Source organism: Struthio camelus, chromosome 1, assembly GCF_040807025.1.
Source record: "Struthio camelus isolate bStrCam1 chromosome 1, bStrCam1.hap1, whole genome shotgun sequence".
Classification (NCBI taxonomy): domain Eukaryota; kingdom Metazoa; phylum Chordata; class Aves; order Struthioniformes; family Struthionidae; genus Struthio; species Struthio camelus.
The window spans coordinates 54479518-54492281 of record NC_090942.1 but is presented as its reverse complement, the minus strand read 5'-3'; the positions used below and the strand labels follow the sequence as shown (position 1 = coordinate 54492281).

General features: G+C 40.7%; 3 protein-coding genes across 11 annotated transcripts in view; 2 read left to right on the top strand and 1 right to left on the bottom strand.

The window, feature by feature from the left end:
- NUP205 (nucleoporin 205) overlaps window positions 1–1588 on the top strand; it is a 54239-nt gene extending 52651 nt beyond the window's left edge. For both annotated transcript variants that reach the window (XM_068938891.1, XM_068938898.1), the window contains exon 43: window positions 1225–1588. In XM_068938891.1, the coding sequence (XP_068794992.1) occupies window positions 1225–1377 (153 nt within the window). In that variant the 3' untranslated portion in view covers window positions 1378–1588. The remainder of the gene's footprint in view (window positions 1–1224) is intronic.
- Window positions 1589–1910: 322 nt separating this feature from the next.
- ARL1 (ARF like GTPase 1) lies at window positions 1911–12083 on the top strand. 7 transcript variants are annotated; one of them, XM_068938930.1, is made up of 7 exons: window positions 3587–3709; window positions 3767–3775; window positions 5501–5638; window positions 6976–7057; window positions 7961–8072; window positions 8787–8965; window positions 9240–9456. In XM_068938930.1, the coding sequence occupies exons 2-7, from the start codon at window positions 3772–3774 to the stop codon at window positions 9268–9270; spliced, it is 546 nt and encodes a 181-aa protein (XP_068795031.1). In that variant the 5' UTR covers window positions 3587–3709; window positions 3767–3771; the 3' UTR covers window positions 9271–9456. The 7 variants fall into 7 exon arrangements, with proteins under 7 accessions (XP_068795026.1, XP_068795019.1, XP_009675878.1 ...); XM_068938925.1 differs by lacking the exons at window positions 3587–3709; window positions 3767–3775; window positions 9240–9456 and adding exons at window positions 1911–2076; window positions 11147–11988; XM_009677583.2 differs by lacking the exons at window positions 3587–3709; window positions 3767–3775 and adding an exon at window positions 1991–2076.
- The window catches only part of UTP20 (UTP20 small subunit processome component), a 65635-nt gene continuing 63098 nt past the window's right edge, over window positions 10228–12764 (bottom strand). For both annotated transcript variants that reach the window (XM_068938877.1, XM_068938866.1), the window contains exons 61-62: window positions 10965–11110; window positions 10228–10551 (exon numbers count right to left, since the gene is read on the bottom strand). In XM_068938877.1, the coding sequence (XP_068794978.1) occupies window positions 10396–10551; window positions 10965–11110 (302 nt within the window). In that variant the 3' untranslated portion in view covers window positions 10228–10395. The remainder of the gene's footprint in view (window positions 10552–10964; window positions 11111–12764) is intronic.

Here is a 12764-nt window from a genome sequence, read left to right as displayed (position 1 = left end):
GTACAGAAGGCACTTAATTATCATACAGCTACCGAGAGCTGTCTGACTGTAGTTTTCCCATCTCTAAACAATCTTCGGTAATCCCAATGGTAAATAATTTGTTGTACGGCTAGGGAAGGACTAGTGAAGTGTTGCAACGTTTTTTTGAAGGGCTTATGAAACAGCAGCTGCGCTGCTACGCGCATATTTTCGAGTCTTAATATACAAAACTATCTTAAATGAAAGATAAGCCCGAGTATTACAAATGCTATTAATCGTACTTATTTTCTTGTAGACTAATTAAATGATGTGTATTTTTTAATAATGGCTTTCTGAAATCATCAGTTATCCGTGAAAGACTTACAGTTCGAGGGTAGGATTTCCAATTTTCTCTGAGTTTGTATATGTTTACTTTAGGTCAGATGCAGATAGGCTGTAGGGAGAGGAGATTGAAAAGGGTGACAGAAACTGAGGAGACTATAAATTGTGAATGCCAAAAAAAAAAAAAGTGATTTCTGCTTACCCAGCAGTTGCATAGTTTATGTTAATTAGCTACAGCCAGCAGAAAAAAAGAATCATTTTTATTAATAAACGTCATTTTTGGAAGGTACTGACATTTCTACTGCTATTTGTGCACAAAAAAAGCTGTGCTCAAAAACCTGTTTAGTCTCAAGTATCGTTATTAATATCTAGAATTGTAAAACCAGATGTATGTGTTTTTTATGATGAAGCTTCCGCCTTTATTTCATTTGTTCTAAAGTAAAATGTATGATAACATCTTGCTAAAATACCTAGAATATGATTAATTTTTTCAGTAGTTGTTTACATATATATTAATGAAAAAATGTTATCCGAGATCATGGACTCCTACTAAAAAGTCCTTAAAGGACTAGGAAAACTTTGATGGGAATGACTGTAACTGAAAACATAGAATTATGTAAGACTGTTCAATTCCTCAAATACTTGCAGAGGCTGTAAAGCTGTAAAATGTGGATAATCCCTAAATGCTTTGAGTGACCCCAAAACATCCATAGAAATGCTCTTCATTATATAATTTAAGAAAGAAACCTAAGAGAGGAATGCAAGAAATATTTATTAAGGGAGACAGAAAAACAAACGCTTTTGAAAGTGGTTGAAAGAATAACACAAGGTAAAGGGGTTGACAGGTAGCTGATGATGGATAAGAGGACATTTTAGAAATGGAAGAGTTTGTATTGTTGACTGCAGCAAATCTCTGTTTCTCAGCTTCAGACTGAAGCCACCAACAGCTTTGGGGAATCTCTGCAGAAGAAGCTCCTGGACATAGAAGGATTGTATTCTAAGGTTCGCTCACGCTACACCTTTATTCAAGCTCTTGTCAGACGTATCCGTGGTCTCCTAAGGATATCAAGGACCTAAATGACTCTTACACGTTTTGCTTGCCCCTTGAAGCAGTGCACAGGAGCAGGCTTTCTGGATCATTGGATTTTCTAGAACATACATTTTCTAAATAAATGTCCAAAAATATTTTGTTACCTTTTTTTTCTTACCTCCAGTGAATCAGTTTTGTGTATTCTTTCCTACTGCTCCCCAGCTTGACAGGAAGAATAAAGAATTGTTTTAAAATGTGTTATGATTAATGTACAATTTCATGCAAAAAAAAAAAAATCTAACAGAGGATATAAAGGAGACAAAGGAAAGAAGTTCTGCAGCTGTGATAACGTTACATCTATGGATGTTTTCGGAGAAAACTAAAAAGGTCTGGGTCTGTTCATGCTGTCCGTGCTTCACACAGGTATAATGAAAATGTTTTTCAGGTCTTAGCGCTTGCAGACAGGATGTGATTGCTCTCTACAGTATGGATTCTATATGAAAGGACATCGTTTTGCCTTGTGAACTATTTTGTGCTCCCCCTTGCCCCACCTTTTTTCTAAGTACAAACTTCCTCCCTTTGTACAATTCTAGATATGGGGGGGGGGGGGGAAGGAAGGGGGGGCCAGCATTTGGACTGGACTAGGTTGATTCTTGTATCTTGGGGGCGCAAAGTTTCTCTGTGCTATTTTTACTGGAGCAGGAGTATCAAGACAAAACGCACGAGAGTCTCAATACGCTTGAGTGGTAAGTTGATTCTGTAGCTATAGGATATTCTCATAAGAGATTTTCATACCTCATTTGCTCTTATGTAAAGAGAATAGTTTAACCACCGCTTCTGTAACATGCGATTTGTTGGATTTCTCTCTTACTACACAATCTGTTCTTAAAGCCCAGCTCCTTATGCGTGCCTTGTAAATTCTGCCTCTCCTGAATTGTCATTACTTATAATTTCCTATTTTTAATTATTTTATACTTATTCATGTAACTAATTTGTGCAATATCCTTTTTGCTGGGATGATTGTAGCCCTGCTACTGGATGATGGTTTGTTAGCTATTCCATAAGAATAGCTAGGTATTAATAGTTTACACAGTCCGATTCTGTCTGTAGATTCTCAACAGCTTTCTTATTTCTCCACCATCTCAGTGAAAATCAGGAAACGATGTACGGTTTCTCATTAAAAAGAGTGTAATTTTGGAATTCTGCTGGCTCAGAGCACTTTACTATGTTTTGGAGAATTTTCAGTAGAGTAGTTGGCTGACGTTTGTGTAGTGTTTCCTCCTAGACGGACACACAATTATTTACCTTTTGGAACTCATTCCTGTTTGCTGAGAACTCTGAGCAGTCCAGATGTTGGACGTTAAACTGCTCCGCTACACAACCAAGAACAAGGGTGCTGCAACATAACCAAATCCGCTTACTCTTGCTGTAGTGTATTTGGTAATCTGTAACGTTTTTTACTGTGATTTTATACTGTGGTAGGCTATAGCCTTCAAGTAACTCACGGCATGCAAATATTCTCCTCCCCTTGTAGTCGGGGAGGACACAGCAGCCAATTCTTTTACTCCTTGTTTGGCCGTGGATCAGCTGTGTATGATGTGGTAGTGGGTTCCACCCTGCTAGAGTAATCTTCTGTGTACAATAAAGTAACGTTAAAATAGAAATTTTCTCTACAGAAGGGAACCTTATTTAAAGTTTGCACGGGGGGAGTGATATGCACGTAGAAAGAAGGGTGGTATTTGACTGCTCTGCGACTCTCTGCAGTTCGCATGCATGCCATGTGGTGGGCGTTGACGTCTCTTTTTTTTTTTCTTTTTTTTTTTTTTAAAGGGGTGCTGGTATATTTTTATACCCGAGTGAGGTTTCAAATCTGTTTTCACTTGGGGCTTCTTCAGCTCGCGCGCCAGGAACGGAGAAGGAGGGGAGGCGGAATTCAATGCTCGCGTTAAGCCACCGTCGTCCTTCTCGGTGCACGTTTCTGTTACCAGACAGGGGATTTTGGTGCTTAAAGCCGGAATTAAAGCTTTAGGAAGGGGGATGGTGCGGCCAGGACCCGGCCAGGCCGCGGCGGCGCCGCCCGCTGCTGGCCCCGCCCGCCCGCAGCACCGCGAGGGCCGCGCCGCAGATTCGTCGCGGTGCAGTCGGCCTTGGTTTTTGTTTTTGTTTTTTTTTGTTTTTTAATCTCCCTTTCTCCTTCCCTCCTGGCTGCAAATTAACAGGGAGGGCTAGTGAAGCCCCTCGCCCAGCCCACCCGCTCCTGCCTGAAGGCGGGCGCCGTCCGGGCTCCGTGTCGAAACGGCGGGGCGGGCGGGGGAGGGCGCGCCTGGTTTACTCGCCGCGGCGTTCGACGTGGAGGCTGCGAGCGGCGGCGGCGGCGGCGGCAGGGCCAGCGGGCGGGACGGGGCGGCGGCGGCGCGGGGCGGCGGCGGCGGCGGCTCGACATGGGTAAGGAGCGGGCGGGCTGGGGCTGCCGCAACGCCTCGTGCCGGCGGCGGGCCCCGGCGCGCGCGGGGGCGGCAGCCGTTGGAGCGGCGCGAGGGTCCCTCCCCCACCCCCTTCCCCCCACCCCAACGGCCGGTGGAGGCGGCGGGGGCCGGGGGGGGGGGGGGGCTGGTGCGGCAGGGGAGCGGCCAGAGCAGCCAGGCTTCATCTGTGCGTCCTTGCCGAGGAAGGAGAAGCGGGGCTGATCTTGGAAGGCGCTTAGTGGCGAGGAATTAATTATGACGATAAATGAGGAATTAATTACGACAGTGTATTTTTTTTTTTTTGTAGTAGTAGATAAAATAGAATAGCAGTAGCACCTGACTCTAGGAGTTAAATGGTTAACATAAACCAACCCTATTAAAGATCGTGTCTGGACAGTGTTTTAGCTAAGCGCGAAAAGCTTATCGATATAAAAAGAGGGAGTGAAGGGAGTCTGGCATTAGCCAAAATTACTGACTGACTGGGAGGAAGGAGCCATCTTCTCTTAGGCGTTTGTGGCCCATATGTTTGCCTTCTGGGTGAAGTGCGTCTGCTGAAATACCTTGTGCAGCTTCACCTTCGAGTTGTGTTTATGCTTCACTTGGTTCTGTTAAGGCTGTTTGCACAGGAAACAGTGCCTTGACCAGCACCGTGCAAACCTGTAACAGATGGTCCTTGATACCTTGTCTTTATTTTATAAGTCAGTGTTATCATGCCTTCTGTGTTGGGATGGCCTTAGAAGAACTAAAGCAACCTGCTATCAATTTGTATCCCTTCTTATGCATAAACTCACAGCTCTCTTTTCCCTCCTCTCCCCAGAAAGGCAAACAGGGTGAATAGTTTTTATCAAAATACTATTTGGATAAGATTTTGCTTGCAATTCTCCTCTAATTTGTCTCATCTTTGATATATTTATCAAAGCATGATCCCAGCTTGTTTGGTATTTCGTTATCTTTTTCAGAGATCAGGTGGATATCCAAAATTATTATTTAGCACTAGATACATCTCTTACACAATAGTGAAAAAGATTGTTACGGAACATAAGTATTATTTCTCTGCTTGTACATTTAATAGGTACAGATCAGACCAGTGTCAGGCCACAGGTACTATGACATGCGTTTAAAGAATAAATGAGATGTTGGGGGAAAACAGTTTTGAAAAAAAGGCATCTTAGGTCAGCTCCTAGACTTCTCCGTAACATTAAGTTACTCAGTGAGTTAGTGCAACTCCATAGTTTTTAATGGGGTGCAAGATGTACGTACTGGTTTGAGGTTCATTATAAGAAAATATAAGTAGATGGTGCAGAGGGAGACCAAAAACTCCAGGAAGAGTTCTTTCAGGCCTGAAAGTGTCCTGTTACAGTCTCTTGCACTGAAAAGAGAGAGGCTGATGAAAACAGAAAAGAAGTTGGCTCAGATTTTGACAAATGAGAGCGAGGGAAAAAATCCTAACCGCAAAGAGGAAGCTTGCTGCTGCTGCAACTTGATTTTTCTGGGTAAATCTAGGATAAAATAGCGGTATAAAAAGAGGAAAAATACAGTGTGGTTCAGCACACAGATATCTCAGCAACAACCTGAGCCAGTCTATTTTCACTGAAGAGAAGAAATATATTGCTGTTCAGGAAGCTACCAGGTACTGTCTGTCTTTACATGCTCCAAGATGCTAGTTGGCGTTGAAACGTCTTTCTCTTTCTTCTGTTTTTTGTAGGGGGCTTTTTTTCCACCATCTTTTCCAGTTTGTTTGGAACTCGAGAGATGAGGATTCTCATCCTGGGATTGGATGGAGCAGGAAAAACAACCATTCTGTATAGATTACAAGTTGGAGAAGTTGTTACCACTATTCCAAGTAAGTGATCAATCCCTTATTAAAAATAGCTGATTTGACCGTAGCTGTGATATGTAGGCTTTGTCAACTGAACTTGCTACATGCTTACTTCATAAACAAAAGGACTATATGTTGTTTGAGACTTGCGCTGTTGTATTTAAGGACTTCCTTTATTATAGCGTGCTGTAGAAGCTGTACACAAAGTATTTGACCTTAAGTTTGTTACCGTGATTTCGTAGGTTTCTCTTGAGAAATAAGCATTCGCTGAACGGGAACTGTTAACTATCAATGTCTTTGTCTCCAAACATAGCTGGAATGTGAATTTTAGAGCTATTATTGAACCCAGCTTCACACCTTTTAAGTGTTTATTTTTGACAAGGAAATAGTGGTTCTGTGTATCTTAAGTCTGTTATGTAAACGCTTCTCTTTTTTTTACACGGAAAAGAAGAAATGCAGATGGTTAACTTCAGATGCTGTAGAAAGTTCACGTAACAAAGCAGTGTGAGATGTGAGAAGACGATACTTAGAAAAAAACAGATTTCAGTGATTGCCTTAACGTCCATACAGTCGTACCCATATCTTACAAACACCAAGATGTGTGTGCCAAAGGGATCTTGCTAGGATCGTTCTGTGTAACATGAAGGACAGAGGATGCTGGCTGTCAAGTCCTTGCCGTGTCTCTTGGGTTCCTTCTGACTGGCCATGACAAAATGGCTTTGGGCAGGTCTTTTATACCTTTTAGAAGCCAGCAGTTACTATGCCACGATCCTTTTGCCAAAGATTTTTGCTTAGTTCAGTCTCCATAAGTTTTAGGCAAGGCTTCTGCCCGATATTTGCTTCCTCATTTTGTGTTTCTTTGAGTTGACAGGAAAAGGAATGGCATATGCGGTATGCCATAACCTTATTGCCATCTTTCATTTGTCACAGTCTGAGGTCTTCTGCTGAGTTGTTGTCTGCCACGGTCTTAGGAGAGTGCAGGTCTTCTGGTCTTATTAACGTAAAGGACAAATCCCTTAGTGTTTTACTACTGTCAGTTACGTATTTGGTTACCGAAACAGGCCATTCTTTTAACTTTTGTTCTGTTTTCTTTTGGTGCTTTCACACACACTTCTAGTCATACTTCATTTGTAACAACCTTGGTATTTGTTACGAATCTTTACAGCATGTTTACAATATGCTTTTATTGTTCAAAGGAAAATGCATTATGTTGAGTTTGTTGGGGTAGCTTCTCGAGGGACAGAGACTTAAATATATAGCAGCTGCATTTTCAGGCTTGAAAATTTTAAACTAAATGCTGTAATGTTCATCATAAAAATAGAGAAAATCAACAACAGTGAAATTATTTCACTTTGTTTCAGCAATTGGTTTCAACGTTGAGACAGTGACATACAAGAATCTGAAATTTCAAGTTTGGGACTTGGGAGGACAGACAAGTATAAGGTAATAAATGTATTTCTTAAAATGAAAAGTTACCATTAAATTTCTCTAAAAAGTGCTGAGGTCTTGAAATTCTTAATAGCTGGCACTTCTGAAAATTGGTTCTGTAGGTTTTAATCTAGCAGAATTCAGTTAATGCAGTCTCTGTTTTGGACTACATATTGCAAAAAAACAATTGACCATTTTCAGTTGTAAACAGTTTTGTTTTAAAAAATCAGTTATTTTTGTGGTTGGTAATTGGGCAGCCTTCTGAGAAGGCAGGAAGTCAGTGATCTAAAACGAAAAAAAGTTTAAATATTCACCCATTTTAAGAACGCTAAAATAAAATTAAATTTAGGTATAGATAACAGTTCTTTTTTGAATAGCGAGCTACACAACTTCTCTTTAGGACCCTTTTATGCTCTTCTCAAGATTCCTTTTTGAACACTAGATAGTAAATTGCAGTGCCGCTTTCCTTCCCTTTTTAGCCTCAATAAAGTAAGTTCTGAAAAGGATGGTTTGCTGTGATCCTTGTTAATTACCTGACCTACCTGTATGAATTAGTCTTTTAAATGATTTCTCTTAGTTTCACCTTCTTAGGTGACCATAATGATATCTGTGGCAGATGATAATTTTAATACAGCTTGTTTTACAAAAGTTAATATTAAGATAACTGTTTGCAAAAGCTTGTGTTTACAAACTTTCTTTGCTTCCCTGTTCTCAAGCCTTATCTTCTTTGTTTTTGAGTAGTATTTGCACTGTCTGTTCCTTTTTGTAACCTTTGAATGCACCTTGTAGTTGCTCCCTTGGGCCTTTCACCCCAGAAACAGTTTCTGCTTTCTCTGAGTAGTCTGTTTTTCATTATCTGACTAAAAAAAGCACTGTTCAAGCTGCAGTTATTTGAACAGAATTATTTTTCTTCTGCAGGCCCTATTGGCGATGTTACTATTCAAATACAGATGCAGTCATTTATGTAGTAGACAGCTGTGATCGAGACAGAATTGGCATTTCAAAATCAGAACTTGTTGCTATGTTGGAGGTAAGAAGACAAAAATGATGTTCTTATCACTAAAATGTCCGGACATTGAGAAATTACAAACCTTTTCTGGAGCTAACATGAAACTTGATTTTTTTTTTTTTTTTTTCGGTCCTCAGAATAGGCCCTTGCTGTACTTCTGACAGAAAAGCACTAAATACACTGCAGATATTTTATGTGGTACTGTCTGGTCCGTTAGTTATATTCAGCCTTTTGGTGACATGAAAATTTTCCTGTCTGCTGTGACCTCTGCTCAGTACTTCAGTGGTGGCAAAATCAGGGTTACAGTAAGGGTAGCCTGGTATTATGCATTGAAGCTAAAGAACATACGCAGAACAGAGTAACATGAGGAAGGGGGAAAAGGCATTAGTTAAAGTAAAACTTTTTTTTTTTCCCCAAATTCTTGCAAGTAGTATATCTTTTTGATATACCTTGTTAAATCCAACTAGCCACTTACTTATTTATATAATAATAATATTCTGTAAACTAGCCTTGTACTGAAATTGTTCCTCTATGAGATGATGCTAGGAGCAAATAGAATTGAGTGTGTCAACTCTTTCTCTGAAGAAGTTTCTAAAGCAAAAAAAAAAAAACCCAAAAAACAAAAATCATTAGATTAGTTGCTGAAATTTCTTTTCATTGTATGATTTGTTTTTTTCTCTGCATAAATAAAGTCTGTAAAAGTCTCGCCAACACCTTTCATGATTTCCCCCTTAGGAAGAAGAGCTGAAGAAAGCCATTTTAGTGGTGTTTGCAAACAAGCAGGACATGGAACAGGCCATGACTCCCACAGAAATGGCAAACGCACTTGGCTTACCAGCTTTGAAGGACCGAAAATGGCAGATATTCAAAACCTCTGCAACTAAAGGCACTGGGCTTGATGAAGCAATGGAATGGTAAGTAGTAGTCTTAAATCACGCTAGCTGCACTACCTAGTGAAGACAAAAGGGTGAGCAAGAGCGTGAGTGAGTGAGTGAGGGGGTAGGCATTTTAAGGACTCGCCCGGTCACATTGCATCTAGCTCGGTCCATATTGCTCTGGGCAGTAATTGTAACCAAAAAAAACAGAAGTCCAAAGAGAGAGTAGTTTACTTCTAAATATAACGTACTAAAGATGTCTCAACATATTTGAACTGAGTTTGCAAGTAAACTGACTTAACCTTTTTCCTAGGTTGGTGGAGACCTTGAAGAGTAGGCAGTAATACAAAGCTGACTATAGCAAAGAAGTTTTAACTAAACTAAACTATACCCAGCATCCCTCTTTTCAGGCCACAACTGCTTGTAAATAGAACAGATTGAAAATGACTCCTGTAAAGTGGATGCCTCTCTTGAATTGTAAAACCAAACCAAGTGACTGGCTGTGTACATTAAAATACTCCATTTCTTTCTTTGTGTTTATGCACTTATGTTAATTTGTATCAAAGTCTTATTAGTTGGGAAGGGTTTTTTTTTTTTCTTTTTTTTTTTTCTCCTCCTTTGGTGGTTTTAAGTTTTGAGTGGCTACTTATTCATGTAATTAAAACACTAATAAAATTTGGAACCATCAAGCTGTCCAGCCTGATTTCTGCAGTTCATAGTGAACTTACGGGGGGTGGGGGGGGTGGCACTTAATAGATAACAGGCTGCTCACTTAGAGAAACTGACTTAAGTCCAACTGATACCTGGTCTAATAGTGGTGTAGCTGCTGAACATGTAAAGAGGTTATTTTTAAAAATACTCTTTACATATGACAGTGAAGGGGAGTTTCCTTTAGCTTACAGTAACTGAGGTATGTATACTGTACCCGTAGTTGTTAAAGTAGCATTTACTTTCTGAAAGGAAGAAAAAAAGTTTTCTGCAACCTGCTACTGCCCTGATGTGCCAGGGTGGGCATTTGAATTCAACCTCCACTTTTTATGAGCTGTTATTTATTTCTATACTCTACGCTTAGCAAGAAGTGACGGGTGACTTGTTGTTCCCGGAATAACAGCAGCAGGGTCTGAAAGACAACTCAAGACAGGGAAGCAGACTGTCCTCTCCAGGAGGAGGCATGTAGGCAGTCATCACATAACCCTCACTTTCAAAAATGAAGTAATAAGTAATATTAAAAAAAAAAAAAAAAGGTAGCTGTCCATTCAACTATACATGGTCTTAACACAGACTACACAGTAGGCACTTACTTAGAAAAAACTGACGCGTCTTTATTTAAGATCCCAGATGAAAAAGAAAACATGAAAAAATACAAATAAATACATTAAAATATGTAAATACTTTCTTTTCAACAATCATTAGTTCTCTTGTGGGAAGTTTCTTTTTATAAAATTATCCTCCAGGAGGTAAAAGCCTTTTCATTCTACCATTGCTAAATCTTTCAGTGCATGACTCCTGGGTTTCTTGGCCTTGTAGCTAGGGCGCAGGAATTCTATTTTTCTCTTCCTGGTTTCTGCTTTATTCTTATGTCGCTTCAGCTTCCTCCTTGCAGCAATGTCAGGATTTGCTACAGTCTAATGAGAAACAATACATTGGTATGTTTGTTTAGTTAGAATATACAACTGTCCCTGTAAATATCAGACACTTCCTAAAGAATTGCTGACTGATTTAAAAAAAACCCAAAAAAACAAAAACACAAACACATTAGTTTCCTTAGGCTCCGTGAAACTGAGGGTATTCTGGCTCATCTGCCCAGGTTGACCGCTGCTCTGCAGGTAAACTGAGTAACACAGCATCACTGTCAGTCAAAACTTGCCCGAGAGCCTGATCTTAAACAGTTTCCTGTTAAGCTTCTGACCTGAAACTATCCCAGTTCAGGAGGAAGACCTTCCTCAAACTCACCTTCCCAGTCATCTGTAAAGCATTTTAAAAAAATAACTATTTCTTTTTTTTCCCCCTCAAAAAGGAAATCAGAATAGACTCTTACCTGCAAAGCCCTTTGCTTTTTCCTGATAGCTCTTTTCCGATTGGCCTGTTTCTGCACAGCAGAAAAAGCAACTGAAAAAGTCTCCAGTCCAACTAATTTCTTGAGCAGTTCTATAATTTCTTGGGAAAGGTTCTTCAACGTTGGATCTAGTAAAACAAAATTAACTTGCTTGATCTTTTCAGACTATGGGATGAAAGCTAAGAACCCAGTAACGATGACCTCGTCTTTACAAAACAATGGCTGTACTGACTGATCTTGCCCAGCATCTTCTGCCAGGACCAGAGCAAAAATGCTCGTGAAACCTACTGGCGCTTCACCAGTGTTCCCAGAGCACCATAAGTGCTGCGTCACACAAGGAAACCAAAAATAATATTTCTGAGAAGCAAAAGCTTTTTCAGAAAGATAATGGCATCCCAGAGCTTCTTACAGAACAGGCTTTGTTGGAAACAGAAATTATTCCAGTTCAAAACACCTTGTCAATCCCCATCTCTTTGTCTAATGTTACACAACTTAAGTAATTGCTTGACCTTGTTATAAAGGGCTGGCTTAATGTTTGAGATCACTAATTGCAACATATTAACTGCAGTCACGCGTGCGCGCGTGCACACACATGCACACACACGCACTCACAAGATATGGGGAAAAAAATGGCTATAAGCAGATGCCCTGGGGAAAAAGTGAGAGCAGAGTAAACATGTTTCCCTCAGTCTTCCAACAGATCCTGCTTGTACAGTCTTCCCTGAAGCTTGTGTAAACTACCTGCCTCCACACCATCCTTCAATAACGAGTTCTCTGGGTCTACTCCCCTCATCTGGAAAACCACCTCCACGTTTATTTTGAACCATCATTTGATGGCCCCCTAGCTGTTGCGTTGCCAGAGGGAATAAAAGCAAGTTGAGCTTTCTCCGCTCATAGTTTGGTCCCTATCCCCTCCAAGTCTCTTATTTTCCTAGCAAAAACATACTAGCCAACCCAACTGTTCTTACATGGAAGCTGTTCAAGAGAACTGTTACTGCTCTTCTCCACATTTTGTCCGTGTCTTCCGTATCCTTTCTAGGATGTAGGACAGAGCTGCACACTGTATTTTCAAGGCATATACAAATTATGGATTTACAGAGCGATATGGCTCTTTCTTGTTTTGTCATCTGTTCTTTTCCTAACATTGGATTTGCTTCTTGGCTGAGCACGTTTACATGAACTATCAGAACACCCACGTCTTGCTCTTAAGTCAAGATCTCATCACGTTAAATAGGAAATTTGTTTGTTTTTCCCTACCAGGCATCACTTCATACAGGTCACACAAGGCCTATCATCTGCCAGTTTACTGCCCAGCAGTTAGGTTCTAAGGTCTTTCTGCAGTCTTCACTGTTCCTTTTCCCATAGTGCATACACACGCGTTTCCTTCAGATTTTTAAACACACACAGATCTCCAAAGAAAAACAAGTGTTTTTGCACAGGTAGTATCTAGTGGGAGAATGACCTGGACTTATTCAGGAAGCCGTGAGAAGATCTCTGCTCACAGTTCAATAGGGATACGCCTGCCTGCACACACAGCGTGCCACATTCCTTTAGAGGGCAGCTCTCCTCCCCTAGCTGCAAGGTTTGCTGTCTTGCAGTCATTCAGGCGAGATCTGGCTGTCACACTCTCAGGACTGTGAACACATGACACACACTAAACTTCATTTTCAGGATTTTCTACTTCAAAAGGGAAAGCCTGGGGAAAAAAACATCATGCAACTACCGTCGAAGTAGCAGTTGCAGCTTGTACAAGTCCCACGCTCTACAGCAATACACGCTGCC

Coding starts and splice junctions, on each gene's coding strand:
- ARL1 (XM_068938918.1), top strand. CDS start 1,926: ATGGGGGGGGGGGGGGAAGGAAGGGGGGGCCAGCATTTGGACTGGACT. Junction 7,058..7,960: donor GGAGGACAGACAAGTATAAG/GTAATAAATGTA, acceptor TTTCTTCTGCAG/GCCCTATTGGCGATGTTACT. Junction 8,073..8,786: donor AACTTGTTGCTATGTTGGAG/GTAAGAAGACAA, acceptor TTTCCCCCTTAG/GAAGAAGAGCTGAAGAAAGC.